General features: G+C 51.1%; 1 protein-coding gene across 1 annotated transcript in view; it reads right to left on the bottom strand.

Annotated features, from left to right (window-relative positions):
* sfrp5 (secreted frizzled-related protein 5) overlaps positions 1-9,679 on the bottom strand; it is a 23,154-nt gene extending 13,475 nt beyond the window's left edge. The window contains exon 1 of the mRNA XM_056291612.1: positions 8,577-9,679. Coding sequence (XP_056147587.1) covers positions 8,577-9,135 — 559 coding nt within the window. The 5' untranslated portion in view covers positions 9,136-9,679. The remainder of the gene's footprint in view (positions 1-8,576) is intronic.
* Positions 9,680-14,327: the final 4,648 nt, after the last annotated feature.

Raw genomic sequence — 14,327 nt, 5'->3', positions numbered from 1 at the left:
TCACCATTAAGTTCCCCATTTACGAGGCCCCAACACTTACATCCGTAGGCTGAAATGCTGACGGATTAAGTTTTCCCTCCCAGAACGGTGATTGTAACGGACATTGTTTCTCAACGCTGTCGCCATTGTCCTTCCCAGAGGGAGTGGAGGGGATGGGGGGGGTTGAATAGGTGGGGATATGAGGACGGGGCAAGAGGGTATGAACTGAACAGGGTGAGATGTGGGGTGGGGTGGTGTGTGTGAGAAAGATAGAGACAGTATGTGACTGTGTGTGTCGGTCGGGGGGGGGGGGGGGGTCGGGGGCCGTGCTGGGAAGCCGTCTTTTTAAGTGTCCGACGACGAGCCAAGGTGGAAACAGCATAAAGCTGGTGTCCAGGAACTTAACGGCCGACCTTCACTTGGTCATTACTTTGAGGTTATTGTCAAACTGTCTCCATCTATCTCTCACTCACTTTCTCCCCGCCGCTCTGTTTTCCCCCTCCGGTCTTTCTCTCTCTTGCTCTTCCTATCGCTACTATACTTTTGCCTCTCCTGGGGTCTCGTGTATCAGTCGTTAGGGCAAATTTGTGCGCGCACACCCATGGGATTTTTTAGCTCTGAAGTTTGTCTCGGAGACCAGTGTAGAACCTGAGTAACCCCTGAATTTAGACACCGATTGGCTAACACTGATGTCTCTGCAGGCCTGGGCGACGGCTCGTTGCAAGAGGTAGACAATAGATGTTAGGAGGGAGGAATTACAAATAACCATCATGCTTTGCTGCTGACTGTCAGACAATTTTGAGGGCTAAAAAAATTCCATGGGTGTGTACACACAAATTTGCCCATAGGAACAATTGATACATGAGGCCCCTGGTCTTTTCAGTTCTCTCTCTCTCTCTCTCTCTCTCTCTCTCTCTCTCTCTCTCTCTCTCTCTCTCTCTCTCTCTCTCTCACTCACTCACTCACTCACTCACTCACTCACTCACTCACTCACTCACTCACTCACTCACACACACACACACACACATTCTACAAAAGTGTGACAGGTCTGACAGTTTCATCATCCGATCCCCTGATGTGATCCTGCAGCCTGATCATCACAGAGGCTATTTATGATGGGAAGGACGTTTCCGTTTAAAGTATGCACAGGTCACAGTCTCGCACCTCACCTCAGCCCAGCGGCAGCAGCAGCAGCAGCACTTGTGACATAAAACGGCACTGTGCCGGGGATGAAATACAGCATGTGATTTATGTCGGAGCGGATAACATCTGTTTAAATGCAGCATGCGGATGGACAGAAGAGGACTTAAACATGGCCCACGGGCAGCCTCCAGGGCCCCCTAAAACACAGCACGCTGCTCGCATCTGTAGGAATCCCATACAGAACAGAAAATACATTCCTGAAAAAAGAAATGGCCCAGGCAGTCGTCCATGCACAGTGCATTGGATCACATTTTCCCTCTCATGCAGCGGCCAGAGCCACATGAGTAGTGCCCATTGTGCTGCCGGGGACCTGACAGCGCTGCCTGTCTGCCTTTGCACGGTTGTAAATTAAACCGGCCACATCAATGGGCCGTGAGGACAGACAATGTCTTTCACACCATGCAATTTGTCTCCCAGGACGCCAACCGCTTTTCTGCCGACAACGTGGATATCGCGCCAATGGAAATTTGTTTTGGAAATCTGCAAAACACGCACTTTTGAGTTACGGCCTTTTACGTTTCTTTGCCCTATTGACCTCTCGGAGGAAACCGTAGAGAGTCGTGGCTGAGCGCTGGGGCAGGTCAACACGTGCGCCGGCGGATGGAGCTCAGCGGCTTCAGCCCTTTAGATGAGTTGATTACCACGTACCGATACTTTCACCGGAGGTACTGTGGTTAGAGTCACAAGGTTGTTTACAAGCCAGGATGTGCTAAATTTTTTTTCTTGCATCCTCCGTCCCAGCTCCGTTAAACCTTAGGCCGAGGCGAGTTCCAGAGGCAGCCGGGACATGAACGAGGGCCTTACGTTAACCAGTCGACGAAAGGGTCCGACCCGTTAGCCAACGGGCTAGCGAGTCTACGCATCCGTGGTGGTTACAATACTATTTTTCAAACCAGTTAAAACGGCCGCTGTCCCAACGCCAGTAAATACCGCAGCGCCTCGGTGGTAGTCATGGTGCGTACCCCAGACGTGCTGGAGATAATACCTGAAAAACACAACTGAGAACACGTGTTGCTGATCTTACAAAGGTAACAAGGCTACAAAACCAATGTAAAAAAACAAAAACACAAACCCCCCCCCCAAAAAACTCAACGTTGCGGCGGAAATGACGCGACAACACGTCATAAATAGTGACGTGATGCGCAAATTACGTGCGGCCATTTTTACCACTCATGGCCATTTTAGGTAGATTTTATCATTTTTTTTGTGCAGTTGATCTACAACTAATTTTAATGCAAATATATGCAATTTTAGGCGCACTTGAGGAGGGGCAGGTCTTTATCTTTGCGGCCCCATCGGCCTGTATATATACACACACATAATATGTGTGTGTGTGTGTGTGTGTACCTATATGAATACAAACATACATATTCACATGTAGGTATCGCAAACGGGAAACATGCGCTCTCCCTGTCGCACGGGTGGCATCTGAGCCGGCTGAGCGGTGCGTCTGCAACCCCGGCGGCGGCGGCGGGTGGCGGCGGCGGGCCTGGAAAGTGAATTTAACTCTGTTCTGCTACTTTCCACAGGAGCCCTCGAACCATGCTATATCATGTAATTGCAGAATAGCTCGGATAGCATTTGGGCCCCCCCGGTAAGGGGGGATGGCGTCGGGAAGAACATGCGCCACCAGATGACCGCGAGTGATACAGTCTGCACAAATCCACCTGGATTACCACCAGAAACCGAAGAAGATCCCGTCCAGAGAGTGTGGAGAACACGGCTTTCTGACTGGAGCGGCTCGTAAGAAACTCTCTCATTGTTTAGTCGGAGAGGGGACAGTTTTCACCTTTAGAAGATCTTATCCCCGCTGGTTTGTGTGTGGGGGGGGTGTGTGTGTGTGTGCTGGGAGGGGTTGAATTTGTGTGTATATGTTTTCTGAATTTGTGTGTGTGTGTGTGTGTGTTTGAGTTTGAATGAGAAAAAGATAATTAAGAAGAAAGACGAAGCAAAAGCAGAGAATCAACAAGCTAGCGAGACAGAGACAGAGCAAGCTTGTCCTCAGGATGGCCTCAACAGCACATCAGAGAAACTCTGGTTCTTAACAGAATGTCAGAGACTACGCCTCAGGCGAGAACTGATACAGGTTCACTCTCAGGCTCTCTCTCTTTCTATCTCTCTCTTTCTCTCTCTCTCTCTCCTGTCTCATCTGTCTCTCTCACCCTCTGTCTCTCTCCACCCTGTCCACTCTCTTGCTCTCTCTGTCTCCTCTCATTCACTCTGTCACTCACTCTCTCTCTCCTCTCTCACCCTCTGTCTCTCTCACTCTGTCCCTCTCTCTTGCTCTCTCTGTCTCTCTCACTCAACTCACTCTCTGTCCCACCCTCTCTCTCTCTCTCTGTCCCTCTCTCTCTCTCGTCTCACTCTCACTCTCTGTCTCTCACTCACTCTCATTCTCTCTTTTTCACTCTCTGTCCCCTCTCACGCTCTCTCTCACTCTCTCTCTTGGTCCCTCTCTTGCTCTCTGTCTCTCTCTCTCTCTCTCTCTCTCTCTCTCTCTCTCGCTCTCTCTCTGTCTCTCTCACTCACTCACTCTCTGTCCCACCCTCTCTCTCTCTCTCTCTCTCGCTCTCTCTCTGTCTCTCTCACTCACTCACTCACTCTCTGTCCCACCCTCTCTCTCTCTCTGTCCCTCTCTCTCTCTCTGTCCCTCTCTCTCTCTCGTCTCTCTCTCACTCTCTGTCTCTCACTCACTCTCTCATTCTCTCTTTTTCACTCTCTGTCCCTCTCACGCTCTCTCTCACTCTCTCTCTTGGTCCCTCTCTTGCTCTCTGTCTCTCTCTCTCGCTCTCTCTCTGTCTCTGTGTTATGTCTCTCACTCTGTCCCTCTCCTCTTGCTCTCTCTCTCTGTCTCTCTCACTCACTCACTCTCTGTCCCACCCTCACTCTCTCTCTCTCTCTCTCGCTCTCTCTCTGTCTCTCTCACTCACTCACTCACTCTCTGTCCCACCCTCTCTCTCTCTCTGTCCCTCTCTCTCTCTCTGTCCCTCTCTCTCTCTCTCGTCTCTCTCTCACTCTCTGTCTCTCACTCACTCTCATTCTCTCTTTTTCACTCTCTGCCCCTCTCACGCTCTCTCTCACTCTCTCTCTTGGTCCCTCTCTTGCTCTCTGTCTCTCTCTCTCTCTCTCGCTCTCTCTCTGTCTCTGTGTATGTCTCTCACTCTGTCCCTCTCTCTTGCTCACTCTCTCTGTCCCGCCCTCTCTCTCTCACTCACTCACTAACTCTCTCTGTCCCGCCCTCTCTCTCTCACTCACCTCACTAACTCTCTCTGTCCCGCCCTCTCTCTCGTCTCTCACTCCCTGTCTCTCATTCACTCTCACTCTCTCTCTGTCCCTCTATCTTGCTCTCTCTCTCTGTCTCTCTCACTCACTCACTCTCTCTGTCCCGCCCTCTCTCTCTCTCACTCACTCACTCACTCTCTCTCTATCCCTCTCTCTCTCTCGTCTCTCACTCTCTGTCTCTCACTCACTCTCACTCTCTCTCTGTCCCTCTCTCGCTCTCTCTCTCTCTCACTCACTCTCTCTGTCTCTCTCTCTCGCTCTCTCTCTCTGTCTCTGGCTCTGTCTTACTCTCACACAACTCGGACTAAATGCTTTATTCCTTTATTTATTTCAAGAATTTGAAAATGGTTTCTTTCATGTAAACTCCTTGTTCCATGAACCATTTTCCACCCCCCACCCCCCCCCCGCGGTCTCCAGATCGAATTGCATAACAGCAGCAAGCCCTCCACATCCCAACACGGATATCAAGCCACCCTCTCTGTAATCTAGCCGTCTCCGTCAAGTATTTGATTAGATAAGATCAACAAACAGTTGTCTGTTTGAGGAGATGACAGATAAAGTTCATGCCGTCTTCTTCCCGGGGAGCGTGTTACGAGGAAGAGTTACGGCTCCGCGTAGCCAACATGTCACATACTTGATAGCAGTCCTACAAAAACACAGCATCCATTTCCATAATGGAATAAGCCAGCGCTGCGTGAATCCACCAGAACGGCTTCAAACGGTCTTCTCCTCCTCCTCCGCCGTGCCTGCAGACATCTGCAGACCCCGCGGACACCTCCTCAGCAGCGCTCGCTCCGAGCCAGACTTGTTTTTTTCTTGTAATTTCCAAAGGACAACGGTCAGGAGAGAGAGCGCGGCAGACGTTTCCCGTTAAACAAGCGTCCATTGTGTCTTTGTAGTGCGACGTTTGGCCCCGCGCTCGCTTCTGACTCACGTTTCAGGTTCGGACCCGCGGCCCGTTATCGCTCCCCCAGATCTGCCGGCCAACCGCGGCGTCCTCGTTACCGTGCAAATATGCTACTCACGTCATGTTTCTGCTAACTTCATTAACGCACCGTGGACACCGCGGTCAAAATGGGGGGACAACGGAGACGTTTCGCTGCGGGGGGGCGCACTTCGGCAGGGACCGCCGCTTTTAGGCGAGGAATGGTAAACCTGTTCTGAATGAGTCCAAATTGAGAGAGTGAAAAGGAGGTGGTTTTATTATTTGGGATGGAGCTCCGCTGTCCTCCTCAGCGTGGCACGTCTGTCCTTGCCCTCCCTCTTTTCCTGTCCATTGTCTCATCCCTCTCTCCGCTCTTTTCAGGGACGACCCGGACGCAGGCCTTTCCCCGTTCCCTGCCCCGGCTCTCTTGGGCTAATTAGCGGGCCTCGGTAATTGGCCCGCTAGCTAATTGGCCCGCCGGCTGCCAGACCCCAACAAAGACGGAGTGGGCCGGGACTCAGCGGGACTGTCCCGCTCCAAACGCTAACAACTCATCAGCTCCCTCGCTCCTCCCTCTCCACCGCACACCGCTTTTGTTAAGAGGCTGCAGGAGGAGTCTCGGTGCGTGCACGTACGTACACACTGAGACACACACACACACACACACACACACACACACAATCCTGCACACAGACACACACTTCCTGCACACACACACACGGACACACACACCTCCTGCCTGCACAGAGACACACACACATTCCCTGCACACAGACACACACAGACACAGCTGCCTGCGCGCACACACACACACACACCTGCCTGCACACACACACACACACAAACACAGTTCCTGCACACACACACACACACACACACACAAACACAGTTCCTGCACACACACACACACACACACCCCTCTCGCTGATGGTTCTCCTTATTTCTCTCTCTCTCTCTCTCTCTCTCTCTCTCTCTCCCTGTCTGTGTGTCTGATTGTCTAGTTCTTTCTATCATTCACGTAGACAGTGAAATATTTTCCAGAGCCTGAACAAATTTCTAACGACCTCGCCATAAAAAAGATGTTGGTGTCGGGGAGGTGAAGGGAGTAAGTTCGTCTGTGTAAAAGCGGTGCGCGTGCTGACCGTCTCTCGCGGCGTGTTGTCTCGGCTGGGTCAGTGGCGGTGCTGCAGGGAGGCGGTCCAGATAAGCTTCAGAGGGGTGTATTAATGGTGCTGCAACAAGTCGACTCAGTGTGCCAGAAAAGGTGAAGTGATTGATTGGGACCAAATGGAATGTCTGCTGGCCTCCAGCTCACTGTGCGTGTGTTTGTGTACCTGTGTGTGTTTGCACACTGTGTGTGTGCGTGCATACATTTGTGTGTGCACGAGTTTTTTCCGTGCATGTGTGTGTGTGTGTGTGTGTGTGTGTGTGTGTGTGCAGGACGTGTGTGTGTGTGTGTGTGTGTGTGTGTGTGTGTGTGTGTGTGTGTGTGTGTGTGTGTGCAGGACGTGTGTGTGTGTGTGTGTGTGTGTAGGTGTGCAGGAAGTATGTGTGTGTGCATACATTTGTGTGTGCACGAGTTTGTCCGTGCATGTGTGTGTGTGTGTGTGTGTGTGTGCAGGACGTGCATGTGTGTGTGTGTGTGTGTGTGTGTGCAGGACGTGTGTGTGTGTGTGTGTGTGTGTGTAGGTGTGCAGGAAGTATGTGTGTGTGCGTGCGCGTGGGTGCGTGCATGCATGCATTCGTGCGTGCGTGCGTGCATGTGTGTGTGTGTGTACGTGAGTTTGTCCGTGTGTGTGTGTGTCTGTGCGTGTGTGTGAGTGTTTGTGTTTGTCCATGCATGTGTGTGTGTTGGTGTGTGCGTGTGACTTTGTCCGTGAGTTTGTCCGTGTGTGTGTGTGTGTGTGTTTGTCCATGCATGTGTGTGTGTTGGTGTGTGCGTGTGACTTTGTCCGTGAGTTTGTCCGTGTGTGTGTGTGTTTGCCCATGCATGTGTGCGCGCGCGTGTGTGTGAGTTTGTCCGTGCGTGTGTGTGTGTGGGCCACCATTCCAGTAAGCCCTGCTCGAGATCACGCTCCATTTATCTTAACTAGTAAACGATCAGTATTACGGAGTCTCTCCGTCTCTCCTCTTGCTCTGTCTGTCTCGTCCTCTGCCTCAGGGGCATGGGAGGGAGCTGTCCTGAGCCGTCCACTCGTCGGAGGACCCCCCCCCCCACCCCCCCCCGCGGCCCGCTCCCCCCGCGGCCTGACCTCCTCTGGATATCCTCTGACTAAAACCTTCATCTGTCATCGGCACGTTGTGAGTGTGCAGTACCAGCCTCACGGCCGTCTCCCCGCCCACGCACCTCCAGACGCTACACACTCTCACATCCCACAGTTGTTTGTCTCGCGTCCTTGTGTTGCAGATGAAAACAATCACTGAAACTTGAACCGCAAAGAAGAAAGTTTGTTGTCAGAGGGGGTTTTTGTTGCTCCGCTCCCCTTTGATCAAACCGTTTGTTCTCCTTCTACCTCGGCTCATTGATTCTCCACATTTTAAGTCGGGATTTTGCAGAAGGCAGAACCCCGTTGTTTTGTGTTTTGTGGATCATTTCCAACTGACAAGAGTAATCTCAGCAGTTTATTTTTTATCAGTTCGCACAAATTAACAGCGGTTTTCGGAAGGACTCGAGCCGAGGCTCCGCGGAGCGAGGATAAGGAAAATACCTGTTGTGAAACAGCAGTGTGTCGCAAGCGGAGTAAGAAAATAAACCCGCGTCCCGAGTTCACCGGAACCCTCCGGTCATTACCATAAACTGTTATGTTACGGCGCCGTGCAAGAGGAGAGTGCTTCGTAGTGTGTGTGCGCGGCTGCGCCGCGAGAACGCCGAGCTCTCCTGCGGGGGGCTCTGCAAGCAGAACACCGCGCGGGTGTTTCGACTCGGGGCCGGTGTAGAAAGTCTGACCGGGATATTAACAGAACAGGACGTAATCACTTCAGGAATTACGTCCTCGCTGCCAACTCCGAGAGCAACAAGTCATTTTAGGAACAAGAAAACAAAATGAAAACCGTGAATCAGAACTGGAACGCTGCACTTTTAAGGACTTTAAAGTGTGAGCATGCACCGTGTGTGTGTGTGTGTGTGTGTGTGTGAGTGTGTGATTGTAGAGGTAATTCTTGTGTTTATGCAGAAGCGCTGTCCTACCTGTCGGCGGGCTGGGGTGGTTCCCTGCAAACTGCATGGGGATGCAGAGGTCGTTATCGATGGGGAACTTGTCGCAGGTCAGCATCTCCGGCCAGGGGAAGCCGTACGTCTCCATCACCGGGGCGCAGCTGTCCCTCACCGCCTCGCACAGCGAGCGGCACGGGTAGATGGGCCTGTCCAGGCACACCGGCGCAAACAGAGAGCACAGGAAGACCTGGGTGTCGGCGTGGCACCGCTTGGCCACCAGGGGCACCCAGCTGCCCGCCTGCTGCTTGACCTCGGGCATGGTCTCGTGGTCCAGGAGGTTGGGCAGCCTCATCTTCTTGTAGCCCACATTGTGGCAGAGGCGCAGGTCAGTGGGGATGTCAATGCACATGGGCTGCTTGGTGTAGAAGCGGCCGTTGTGGAAGTTGTCCGACTGCCAACTGTAGTAGTCGTATTCCTCCGAAGCGGAGGCGGTGGCAGTGAGGAGGAGGAGGAGGATAAGGGAGAGGCTCAACGCCACGCTGAAGGAGCCCCGGGTCAGCGCCCACCTAGGGCTCTGTTGTCCTTGCGCCATGCCTCTCTGAGCACTGGTGAGCAACTCGGACCAGTCGTATCCAAAGTGTCCAAGGTTGACTCCGAAAAGACAAGACGGAAGGGGGAGAGGAGAGCGAGGGAGGAGGGGTGCAGGAGTACAAGCTGTAATCCTTTTTTTCCTGCCTATGAAAGCAGGGGACTGAAAACAAAACAAGTGTTTAATTCCCTTCTTCCCCGGAGAGGCAGCCCCCTAAGCCTCGCTGTGAACCAACTCCCTGTATATGTGCATGTGTGTGTGTGTGTGTGTGTGTGCGTGTGTGTATGTGTGGGTGTGTTTTGTGTGTGTGTGTGTGCCTCAGGTAGCTGGAGTCGGGGAAGAGGAGGAGAGCACAAGTGCAGCAGAACACTGATTTCTCTCTCCGTCTCTCTCTCTCTCTCTCTCTCTCTCTCTCTCCCTCGCTCTCTCTCTCTCTCTCTCTCTTTCGCTCTAACTTCCCTTGTTGACTCTCTCTAATTCTCCTGTTCCCTGTCTCCTCAGCCCGTCTCCAGCCCTCCTCTGCTCTCTTGTCTATCTGTGTGGAGCTGCGGTGAGGAGCACCTAGGCTTTAAGAGGCAGTTGTAAACTGTCGCCCTGTAGCCGCCTGCCCCTTAGCAGACTCCCAGACCCCGCACCCTCCTACTGGCCTCCCCTGGACTCGCTCACAGCCGCCTCGGCCAATCACGACGCGGGGGGAGGGCGGTACCCTCTGGCTCCTCAGACAGCTCCTCCTGCCCCCTTTCCTCTGAGAAACCCCGCCTCCAGATGGGTAAGCAAAAGAGTTGGAGAAAGAAAGTGAGAGAGAGAGAGAGAGAGGAGAGAGAATGAATCTGCACACAATGCTTAAGTTTTTCCCTCGTCCAAGTTTTCTTCTTGGTCCCGCTACAAACTTTCCTGCCAGTACCTCTTAATGTTCCCGCTTACCTTGATCTCTTCTCACTGGAAACATTGTAGCCCTTGCCGGTTGTGTCACACATTAGAAAATAAAAATTCAGTCCATCAGAATTGGACCAATGAACATCATCAGAGTGTAAACATGGGTACGACCTGCCTTGCCATTAAGACTCATTCAGTCCATCAAGCCAGACATGAGAGATTACACACGGCATCAATGGTGAGGGAGAGGGAGTCACATGCTCTCACTCTCTCTCTCTCTCGAGAACGCACAAAAGTTGGAGAACCGGGGCGAGTTTGAGGAGTACGAGTCTGAGAGATTGTGAATAGAGAGAAAAGAGTGAGCATGCTGCAGAAGAACAAGAGAGAGAGGGAACGAGGCGGAGGAGAGGTTCGTGTGCAATGGTTTGGGGGGGGGGGTGCAGTTGCAGGTGGCTAGGTGGTTTAGCCACGCTATGTGAGATATGCTAATGTGTGTGTTTGCGATGAATGAGGGCCCGCTGCCTTTCTGTCTCTTTCTGTCAGTGCCATTGACACAGTGTGAGGGCCCCGGGCTTGGCAGCCAGCTCACTTGCAGTGGATGCCTTCCCATTCAGAAGGCTTTATCGCCGCGTGGTCGACGGTCACTCGCCGGCTCACGGTGACGGCGTTCCCGCCTCGGAAATGTTCCACGCGTTCTTCCCTACCCTGCATGAAATCCACAGAACGGACGTGCTTTGAATTTTTTTTTGGGAGTTGACTTGTTTTAAGAGTTCATTTCCTGTTAAGTGGAAACTCTTCATAACACGTGTCGTGATTAGCGCCCCTTCTGGAAACGAGTAGCGTCTGTCGGCGAGGAAAGAACGTTGGACGAGGAATCTTCGTGAAATAAGCATTATGTGCTTGTCTGTTTCCCAGTGTCTGATAGACAGCAGTATGTACATTTTACATTCATTAGGGTGTCCAGGTAGAGTAGCGGTCTATTCCGTTGCCTACCAACATGGGGGTCGCCGGTTTGAATCCCCATGTTACCGCCGGCTTGGTCGGGCGTCCCTACAGACTCAATTGGCCGTGTCTGCGGGTGGGAAGCCGGATGTGGGTATGTGTCCTGGTCGCTTTGCTAGCGCCTCCTGTGGTCGGTCGGGACACCTGTTCAGAGGGGGGGGGGGGACTGGGGGGGGAATAGCGTGATCCTCCCACGCGCTACATCCCCCCCGGTGAGACTCCTCACTGTCAGGTGAAAAGAAGCGGCTGGCGACTCCACATGTCCCCGAATCGGCAGAGGGGCTGGAGCAGGGACCAGGACGGCTCGGAAGAGCGGGGTAATTGGACGGATACAATTGGGAAGAAAACAAAAAAAAAAGGGGGGGGGGGGATTTGCATTCATTATCATGCTACAGTTAAAAGATAAATAATCAGTCGCAGCATCGTGCCTCTGCTGCGTTGCACAGGAGCGCGGCGGCCTAATCTTCGCCACGGAGTCGGATAAAGTGATTTCCTTTGTCTTTGCGAGGTTTTGTGCGCTGCACGGTGGAGGGGCTCGCCGTGCTGCGAGGACCCGAGCAAAATCAGATGCGATTCACCACATAACTGTAAACAAGGCAGGGCGTTGCTAACGCGGCGAGGAAACGAGACAACGTCATGCGATTGGGGAGGATAACACAACAATATCGGCCGATACGAAACCTGCGGACACAGGACCAGGCCCGTGTGTGTGTGTGTGTGTGTGTGTGTGTGTGTGTGTGCGCACGTGTGCTCATAGATGGATGCAATATGTGTGTATTTTGACTGCATGCAATATATGTTGGAGGTAGTACACACACACACACACACACACACACATATATATATATATATATATATATATATATATATATATATAAAAAGAAATCTGGTTTATATTTTTCAGATAGGAATGTCATAGGGCAGTGTGTGTGTTTGTGTGTGTGTGTGTGTGTGTGTGCGCGCACGCCAGATTACGACACTATCTGATCAAGGTCTTTACCCAAAAGTTGAACATGATCCAGCCTTATCTCGTGAAGCCGCAGTTCAAGTCCCCGCTGACTTTCTGCTGAGCGCGGACGCTGCGGAGTGATACGCTGAGAATCGGGCCGTTGCCGGCAGAACAAACAAACAAATCTCCTCTCGGAGCGCAGCGCCGCGCCTCCAGAACCTGCGCCGCAGGAAGACGAGACGGTGGCGGGCTGATGTCATCCCCGGGACGTCATCGTCATCGCGGAGCGGATCTGAAACGCTATCTCGGCTTTGGTCCTGTTTAGCCAAGGCTAATTGAACACAGCGTTTCGCTCGCCTCCACCCGTGTGTTGCCGCCCCCCCACCCGCCCACCCCCTCTCCATCGTCGTGGGCTCAGAGGGAGAACTGTTCTACTAACCTTTGCGCCACGGTTAATTAATAATTAAGTACAGCTAATAATCTGTGGACTTTCCCCTTTGCAGAGAGGGTGGGGGAGATGGTCTTGTCACAGCAACGCACTCCAGTTTGCACTCAGACGCCAACACAACACGAGGCAACAATACTGCCGTGTTGCCAGGTGGTGTATGAGCTTGAACTCGAGTGTATCTTTTAGCATCTCTACTAGATGTACGGGCAGAGCAGACCGCCCTCAGGTTTCTAACAAAAAGTGTCTTTCATGCTAATCAGCCAACAACGGTTGTCACCTCTGGTTCTGCTTCCCCCCTGACCGGCCCCCGTGGCCACCAGCCAATCATCTCCCTTCGCCGCCGTTTGCGGCCCTCTGATTGGACATGGGTGATGAGATTAAGTCCGGCCTGCATTGTTGAGGCTGGCGGTTCCGCATGGTTTGAAAAGAGTGTCTCGGCGATTGTGTGTATGCGTGCATGAGCATGGATGTGTGTGCTGTTTGCGTGCATTTGTGTGTGTGTGTGTGTGTGTGTGCGTGCGTGTGTGTGTGTGTGTGTATCCACATATATATATTTTTTTTACTTTTTGGAGACTTGTTCTGGTATAAACACAAACCTCGTAGGGACCAGCAGTCCTCACAGAGACCAAAGACCGGTCCTAATGAGGCCAAAGCTGATTTCTGAGGTCCTGGTTAAGAGTGAACTCAGGTTATGGTTATGGTTAGAGTTATAGTTATGATTAGAGTTATGGTTAGACTTAGGGTTACGGTTATGGTTAGAGCTATGGTTAGGGTTATGGTTAGAGTTATGGTTAGGGGTTAGGGGTATGGTTAGGGTTATGGTTAGGGGTTATGGTTAGAGCTATGGTTAGGGTTAGAGTTATGGTTAGGGTTATGGTTAGAGTTATGGTTAGAGTTATGGTTATGGTTAGGGTTATGGTTAGAGTTATGGTTATGGTTAGAGTTATGGTTATGGTTAGAGTTAGGGTTACGGTTATGGTTAGAGTTATGGTTAGAGTTATGGTTAGAGTTAGGGTTACGGTTATGGTTAGAGTTATGGTTAGAGTTATGGTTAGAGTTATAGTTATGATTAGAGTTATGGTTAGAGTTATGGTTATGGTTAGGGTTATGGTTAGAGTTATGGTTAGGGTTATGGTTAGAGTTATGGTTAGGGTTATGGTTAGAGTTATGGTTAGGGTTATGGTTAGAGTTAGGGTTACGGTTATGGTTAGAGTTATGGTTATGATTAGAGTTATGGTTAGAGTTATGGTTATGATTAGAGTTATGGTTAGAGTTATGGTTAGAGTTAGGGTTACGGTTATGGTTAGAGTTATGGTTAGAGTTATGGTTAGAGTTAGGGTTACGGTTATGGTTAGAGTTATGGTTAGAGTTATGGTTAGAGTTATGGTTATGATTAGAGTTATGGTTAGAGTTATAGTTATGATTAGAGTTATGGTTAGAGTTATGGTTAGGGTTATGGTTAGAGTTATGGTTAGGGTTATGGTTAGAGTTAGGGTTACGGTTATGGTTAGAGTTATAGTTATGATTAGAGTTATGGTTAGAGTTATGGTTATGGTTATGGTTATGGTTAGAGTTATGGTTAGGGTTATGGTTAGAGTTAGGGTTACGGTTATGGTTAGAGCTATGCTTAGGGTTATGGTTAGAGTTATGGTTATAGTTAGGGGTATGGTTAGAGTTATGGTTATGCTTAGAGTTATGGTTAGAGTTAGGGTTAGGGTTATTGTTAGGGTTATGGTTAGAGTTAGGGTTAGGGTTATGGTTAGAGTTAAGCATGAATTGGTTATGGTTAAGGTTTGGGTTAGGCTATCCACAGTGAATGCAAGTCAGTGCAGTGTCCTACTAAGGATAGCTGCACCAACATGCATGCATTCAGGCATGGATTTGAATGGGTGTGTGCGTGTGTGTGTGTGTATGTCTTTC

Source organism: Lampris incognitus, chromosome 13 (assembly GCF_029633865.1).
Source record: "Lampris incognitus isolate fLamInc1 chromosome 13, fLamInc1.hap2, whole genome shotgun sequence".
Classification (NCBI taxonomy): Eukaryota; Metazoa; Chordata; class Actinopteri; order Lampriformes; family Lampridae; genus Lampris; species Lampris incognitus.
Note: the sequence above shows the minus strand (reverse complement) of the source record. Positions and strands in the feature narration are given on the sequence as shown.